The sequence below is a fragment of the Hipposideros armiger genome, unplaced genomic scaffold (genome assembly GCF_001890085.2).
Source record: "Hipposideros armiger isolate ML-2016 unplaced genomic scaffold, ASM189008v1 scaffold_27, whole genome shotgun sequence".
Lineage (NCBI taxonomy): Eukaryota > Metazoa > Chordata > Mammalia > Chiroptera > Hipposideridae > Hipposideros > Hipposideros armiger.
This window is the reverse complement of record NW_017731377.1, coordinates 4,394,424-4,402,464: the sequence shown is the minus strand read 5'-3', so window position 1 is coordinate 4,402,464 and position 8,041 is coordinate 4,394,424. Positions and strand designations below refer to the sequence as shown.

General features: G+C 35.0%; 1 protein-coding gene across 1 annotated transcript in view; it reads right to left on the bottom strand.

Moving 5' to 3' along the window:
* Positions 1-183: 183 nt before the first annotated feature.
* HPGD (15-hydroxyprostaglandin dehydrogenase) overlaps positions 184-8,041 on the bottom strand; it is a 16,832-nt gene continuing 8,974 nt past the window's right edge. The window contains exons 3-4 of the mRNA XM_019636207.1: positions 4,463-4,539; positions 184-376 (exon numbers count right to left, since the gene is read on the bottom strand). Of these exons, the coding sequence (XP_019491752.1) occupies positions 209-376; positions 4,463-4,539 (245 nt within the window). The 3' untranslated portion in view covers positions 184-208. The remainder of the gene's footprint in view (positions 377-4,462; positions 4,540-8,041) is intronic.

The window sequence follows — 8,041 nt, the reverse complement described above, 5'->3', positions numbered from 1 at the left end:
GAAAAGAAAAATTCATGATGTACAAACACATTCTATTCAGAAACCCAGAAAGAATATTTTCTTTCAGAGAGTTTGCCAAATCAAAACTTTGAAACTTGTATTCATTTCTCAAATTTAAAACCTTCTTTTTTCCCCTTTTTATTGCTTATGTGTAGATAGTACTTTACATCCCCTTAAGAAAAAAAAAAAAAGATAGGTATAGTTTTACTTACTCCAAAATCCCATAGTATTTCATCATATCCTTTATGTGGTCCTTATATTCTATATATTGTCCCATGTTTTCTTCTTTTTCAATGGATTCAAGGATGGGCGTATTAACAAAGCCTGGGCAAATGGCATTCATTCTCACACCATTTTTCATAAGATTAGCAGCCATCTGCCAATTGGAAGTAGAGGGTTGCAAGTTTTAATAGTTCTATAAATGCACAGCATAGGACACACTGATAATTAAAGCTGTTTAAAAGACCCTGATGTGAAAAATACTAGTCAGATATCCTTCTAGCTTTATAACAATGGCAGTGTTAATTAAGGTTGGCTGGTAGCAGAAAGCAAAAGAATACACATGTAAGGTGCTGAATTCATTCCTGAAAGCCTCTCATCTAATTAATTTTTTTAAAATCAGTATCACTGGGCAGCTCCTGAAATTACTTAATTATCTAAGTTGCTCTTATCTATTGAACTCTGTTGGAACCGAAAGAAGCTGAGGCTTAAAATGAATATCCCAAGTTTTCTTACTTGTGTAACAGAGATGCTAAAAAATGCTGTTAGTGGAAAGTTTTAGGGGTTTGATTGATTCTAAAGACATTCAACTATCTGAAAGGCTCTTTGAACATTTTCAGACTAATATTCTTTGGCTTGATTTTCAGCCTATTGATCTTATTTGAACTATCTGTAAAGCAAAACGTAGTTGATTGAGGATTCCATATTCTTACTTGCTAACATTTATTTGTAAGCCCTCAAAATCCAATTCTTACGGAGCTTTTGGTGTCATTTGTGGACAAGCACAGAACAGTGAGAAATTTGAGTTGCTCAACACGGATGTTCCAACTTTGAGATCAAACAAAACAACTCTCTGTTTCCTTGTTTCAGCTTTTCTAACTATAAACAAGTGTCCTTTTCATGGAGTATTGAGTCCATGTTTTTCTTAGTTTTGTGCTTTTTGGTGGTGATTTTGCTATTTAAAATGACCCCCAAGCATAGTGCTGAAGTGCTGTCTTGTGTTCCTAAGTGTAAGGCTGTGATGTGCCTTAAGGAGAAAATANTTTCTTTCTTTCTTCCTTTTTACTGCAGATATACAAATCTGAGTTTTTTTTTGTTTTGGAACTTTGAAATGTTATTTCATTTTATTCTGACTTATGTAGTTTCTGTTAAGAAGACAGTTGTGAATTTTATTTTTGCTACTTTGAGGATATTTCATCTTTCTTTCCCTCTGTCTGGGTTTTAGATTTTTTCTGATCATAGTTTTCAGTGATTTTTATTACCATTTGGCAAGGTGTGCTTTTCTTCTTGTCATTTGTATGGTTTCTTAAATCAGAAGCTTGAATTACTTTTGGAAAATTCTTAAAAATTACTTTCAAATTTTGTTTCTACCTTGATTTCTCTTTCTTCTTTTCTAGAACTCTAATCATGCCTATGTTAGATTGTTTTAAGGTCCATATTTCTCTCATGCTATTTTTTTTTTTGTATTTTCCATCCTTTTTCTTTTTGTTTCAATGAGCAATGCTTAGCTTTTCAATTTCTTAGCAGCCACTTTATACTTAGTTTGCCTAGTTCTCAAACCAAGCTGCTTATGGGTTGTTAAATGGCCTGTGGTGAAGCTGGCTTAGATCTTTGGGCTTTCTTTTCTGTACTTCCTTTCTCTATATAATCTTTTCTTCTCAAATTCTGGAGTTTGGGTAGTCCTAAACTCCAAATTTTTCCCACAGCCATGTAACACTTTAATTCTATTTTATTTCTCTGCAATTTAGCAGCCATGCTCTGCTCAGTTTCTCAGTATCTCTGTGAATTTAAAACTTGGCCAGTGCCTCAATGGAAAAGTAGCAAAAACATCACACCCATTTTAGTGAGTTTCTCTTCTCTCCAGCATCTTGGTCCCTCAAATTCTGATTGCCTAGGGTAGCTTTCCTATGCTATCGATGAGATGTTTTTGTTTTGTTTTGTTTTTGCATTTGATCAAGCTTTTTTTGTTTTCTTTTTCTTCGTCTCTCTCTTCCTCCCTCCCTCCCTCCCTCCGTTCCTCCCTCCCTTTCTTCCTCCCTTCCTTCCTTTCTTTTCTCTCTCTCTCTCTCTCTCTCCCCCTCTCCCTCCCTCCCTCTCTCTGTCTCTCTCCTTCTTTCTTCCCATTAAAACCAGAAACTACTTGGTAGTTGTTATGCTGTTGAACATACTGTATTTAAAATTTTTTCTTTCTGTTTTAGGATTTTCACTTATTTTTCTATAGTATCTTTGTTTTCAGAGCCTTCCTGCATCAGTATTTGATGCATAACAAAGAAACCATACATTAGTGGATTAAAGCTATGTATCTCACAATTCTGTGNAATTTAGTTAAGTAGAGAGCTTTTCTTTCTCTCTCCAGTGCATGTAGATTTTAACTGTTGCTTCTTATTGTGATCAACGGGCAGGGTGGGTTAGTGATCTGCAGTGCTTAGTCCCCAACTTGCCAATTGACTCTAAATGCGAAGACTTACTATTTCTACCTCAGTTTGCTGCGTTGAAAAGGGAGGCTACATGGAGGGAGAAAAGCTCTTTTTTATTAAAGCTTTTTTTAAACAGTGATTTTAGCTGGGGTGAAAGTTTTTCAGAAATCCAACATTTTCTATTGGATCTCAAGACCCATTTTTCCTTCCCAAGTATATTATTATTGCTACTGTGGTTTAGCTTTCGTATTGGTTAACCATACTTCAATTACTTACTTTAAACCCACAACACCAACATATAATGTTGTTTCTCTGTGCTTCCAAATAGAAGTGCACTCTGAGGCTGGTACTAAGGGTGAGTGCAGAGAATTGTGCCAAGTGTGCACGGGATGACTCTGCGGACACCATTCATGTGGTAGTTTGTATAAAAGGTGCCCCCTAATGTTCCTGATTTATAACCTGCACCACTATACAGAGCAGCCTTCTCTGGTAAAGGAGGATTGCTAAGCAGAAGAGACTGAAAAGGAGGCACTGGCAGAGGTAGGAAGATAAGCTAAGTGTTGTGTCATAGAAATTAAAAATAAAAGTATTTTAAGAGGCCTAGAGTGGTCACTGTTTTCAAGTGCCGAATCAAATGAGAATGCCTCTCTTTGAGATAGGAACATGTCTCAATATCACTCATCTAAAAATGGTATCTCTTAGCCTCACATCATTCCCCAGCTACCGCCATTTCTCTTGACAACAAAAAGTACTGAAAAGAGTTATTATANGAGATTTGTTTTGCTTTTTAATAGCTTTATGGGCGCATTGAAAGTTGATTTAAAGATTAAGTCTTTGCAAATTAAAAATTTCCAGTCAATTTAAATTAAGATTGTGGGAGCTCCTTATCTTTCTTTTTGATTGAACATTTACTGGTCACACATCTGTCTTCTTTATCCTTAGTATTTATTTGATTGTTAATATTTTTCTCTTCATCTGTCTGGTCTCTCTGTCTCACCTAGACTCACCACTGCAGAGGTCTCCCGTTTATCCTTTGCTCTTCTACCCTTGTCCTCTCCAACACATTCTGTGAATAACCAGAATGGTATTCTTAAAATGGAAATCTGATCTTGTCATTCCTGTGCATTAAAAAACTCATGTTTGTACTTTGAGTCAAATCTACGCTCCTTAGCATGGCCCATTAAACCCCTCTTGATCTGGGTCCTGCTTACATCTCTAGTTATTCCTCGTCCTGCTTTCCTGCTTGTCAAGCTCCAGTCAAGCTACCTTTGTTTCCAGTTATTATGAAAAGGCAAGCACGCCCATTTCACACTATCAATGCATGTGGTCAATTAGATCTAAAATATTTTTCTCAATTCTATACGCCCTTCACCTTTGGCTTCCACAGAGACATTGTCCTTGACTACTCAACCAAGTAAATTCCCACCCCACCCCTCCAGCCCACCTCCATGCTCTCACCCACTTGTAGAGCATCTCCAGGTAATTTCTGGAGCACACTGCATATTTATTCTATTTAAGGAAGCCTGAAGTTAATAAGTTTTAGATTTGGAGTCAATTTTTAAAATAAAGACTATCTTCTCATTATTTAGCCTTAGGATATTTTTTCAACCACATAGCTACTTCATTTTAAAATGATCTATTCTCAATTTTGTCCTTTGTGTGATATGAAATTATTTTTTGTAATAAAGATTGAAGCATAATATTATTTTTCTATCTTTTGCCCAGATGCATTGAATTCTGAATTTATTTCCCTTGACTTTACAAGACTCATGTTTTATATAGATACAGAAAGAGAAAAAGAGGTATTACGGTTGTTATATCCTCACCGCTGCTGAGCGTGTGAATCCAATTATGCCATGCTTTGAAGCACAATACACAGGCTGCTGTGCAACAGGCATGAGCCCTAAAACAAAAAAAAAATGTAAACAATTTTATTAAAACATAAGCAGATAAAACCCAGTGATTGCTATTCAAAGGAATAATTTGTGCCTATTCAATTTTAAAACTAATCTAGAAAATACACTAAATAATCACCAGACGACTTTGTAAAAATCACTAGTCTTAGCATAGTTTATTCCTTCTAAGATCTCTGCCGTACTGTCCAGAATTTATGGTAGGTAAGTTGCAGCCGAGGGATGCAGTCAAGGGTGTCATATGTTAAGTTTTTTTTGTCTCCCTGACTTTCTGGCAAGAGAAGTCAGTGTTATCTAAAACACAAAGAGAATCATCTTGAGGTCCAGTAAGTTACAACCGAATTTTGTTTTTGACTCATGATTTTAAAAGGTATATATAATCTACATTTTTAAAGGCTTCCAAATGGCTGAAGGAGTTTAAATTACTGAAGTGGCATTTGGAGATGATCATTTGTCGTCATTATATATTAGTGTGCATTTCCCTGTCACCAATCACACTGAATGATGCCTGTAAATGTTTAAGAAAATTAAAAGTTAACTTCTTTTGGTTTTGATCTATAGTGAATTCCCAGATCTTCTTACTCTATGACCTCAGAAAAGAAAACCAGAAATAAAAATCTGTGGTCCTATTTTATTTCCTTTCATAATTATGCACTTAACCACAGAATTCAAGCAATTGTATAGAATTTGTTTAATTTTCCACATATACACAATAGTAACGGTTCAAACATGTGATTAAATTCACGGTCTGGAGAAAAAGTAGTATTGTTATATGTGTAGCATCTTTTCTCCCCTACCTCCTAGCCTACCCCCTCACCCAAAGAAACAAAAACAACAAAAAACACCCTATTGTATTGTAGTAACTATTACTATCAAGCTTATTTCTCATAATTGTCAATTCTCCATCTACTCAATGGTAAGCCGTTTAATGAGAGCCATTTGTATATTTCAACTTTTAACTAGTTTCTTGAATTAGCTCATTTTCACATTTTTTAAATGTGCAATTTCTCTGAGTCAAGAAACAGTGCTCACGGATGATTCTAATGTTATTAATATCAAAAGTCAAGCTAATAATACTCAATTATTCTGCTGAGGCATACTCATCCCCACCCAGCTAACCAGTCCCAGAACGCCACCAGTCAGTTGAGGGTGTTGTGCCAAAGTTCAGCAATAAATACAGATCTTAACCACTCACTGGGTGCCTGCCAGGTCTCAATTTATAAAGAATGCTTGCTCAAGAGCAGTTTAAATCCCTGAGAATGATAGCTCACACATTGTGCATCCACCCAATGATCTTAAAGTACTGTAACATATGATTCTCTTTTTGTTTTGTTTTTAGGGTAAGTCAGACGTGTAAGTTAATTAAGTTTGGTGGTGTCAGTCAACAAGATGTCATGAGGTCTGCACAGGGTACATACACAGTTGTATTAGGAGTTTGAGGTAAGGGAATAAATAGGTGCACCAAACATGGCTGTGTCTTGTTCTTTTAAGTTAGTCGCTGTTTTGCCCTCTCCTTAAGTGTTTCTGAGACGAAAGCAGTTGTGGGATGGTGCTCACGGACTGCAAAAAGTACAGAGTGAACCTTTATTAGAGATAAGCTAGCTGACACAGCCACAGAAAAGCACAAGGAGGCTGTTCATAAATGTTGTCCAAGGTGAATTTGAAATGAATTTTTGTTACATATGTGGAGCTACTGAACTTCTGAACCCAAGCTAGTTCAAAGTGTCACAGAAGTGAAATAAATCAAATGCTGTTATGTTGGTTCTGTTTACGAAGCAAGCACAAGACCTACTTCCCTTTAAAGGTAGAATTGGAAATGCAGCCAGATCATGAAGGAATTTGTTTGCATTTTCAAAGTGGCATTTGATTTTATGAACGTTGGTGTCACAATCTAATGATATTTTCACTGCTGGGCTGCAAAATGTTTACTCTTGCATTGCTTTTACTTTCTGATACTAGATCAAAGGCTGCCTAAATTAATTTCATACATACAGAAATCAAGAGTCCTCTCTATTTTTCAACAGCTTTGAGGTATAATTGACATACAATTAACTGCATATATGTAAAGTACATGGTTTGATAAGTCTTGACATATGTGTACACCCACGAAACCACAACCACAATCAGGATAACGAACATATCTATTGTCATCCTTTCCTTTTGCCTTTCCCCTCCCCCAAGGCTACCACTGATCTGCTGCTTTGTGTCACAATAGATTAGTCGACCTTATCTGGAAGTTTATATAAATGTAATCATACAGTGCAAGTTCTTTTTGTCTCACTTTTTTCACTCAGCATAATTATTTTGAGATTCATCCATGTTGCAGCATGTATCAACAGATACAGATTGTATTCCACTGTNATTCACACTATAATTTACATCATAACTACTGGTCCCAAAATATGCCACATCTTTAAAGAGCTGAAATGTTCAGCTGAAAGATGGTATACAAGTGAAAGGTTATTGCTACTAAACACCATAGGTAGCTTCCCTCTTTTAAAATGTTAATATCGAAACGACATGAGTTTTTTTTACATCTGGTTTGATTAAAATAACAATTCAAGTATCTCCTTTAAAATGATGTTCTGAAAAATATTAATATTTATGAACCAGAAGTTTAAATACATTTTCTGAAAAGCAGAATGTTCTCTGAACATCCTTCATTTTAATCATTACTTAGACTATAAGGATCACAGTCTAGCTTTGGTCACATTGTATTTTTGACAGTTCTTAATTTTTTTTACCTATATATTTAACTAATCATTTAGGAAAAAATTAACATCAAATACATGAAAGAGAGCTTCAAACAATAACATTTCATTTAAAGAGCTGTATTCAAATGAAGATATGGTCTGACTATGTCATTTGTGCTTATTTTCTGTTATGGCTGATAGACAAGGTGTTCACGAAGCTTCTACATGAAACGGAGTTGCATCGTAATCTTGAAAATGAATTCCCTTAGAAGTTGTGATCTTCATAATAGCGCCATTTAAAGAATCATCTTCAATGAGTGTTATTAATCCACTGGCAATCATTGCTGGGCTGAAAGTGAAGGAAACATTGCTGTCTTAAAACTAAAGATGAGGCATAATTATTACTTCGTTTTGAGTTACTTTTGAATAATCTAGTACTTTTAACATGTAATAGGGAAGTGTATATCATAAAGATTTTGCTACCTCCATTTTTTATTCAATTAGATATTAATTAAATTATATGACAAATTTAGTGGTAGATTTCCATGCCTAATCTTCTGCCATTTTGACAGGAAGGATTTATGAATTTATATTTACTGTTTAATTGAGAAAATAATTATTTTCTCATCTTTATCCTATCAGTAAATCTTAGACTTATCTGATAGAAATGTAATTAGAGCAGAAACAGGAAGGACTATAGCTAACATTTATTGAATGTCTATTATTTATTTGTTGCTCTTTTAAGTACTTTACATATGTCAGCTTGTTCGTGGACTTTCAAAATTCCCTAAGTTTGTTT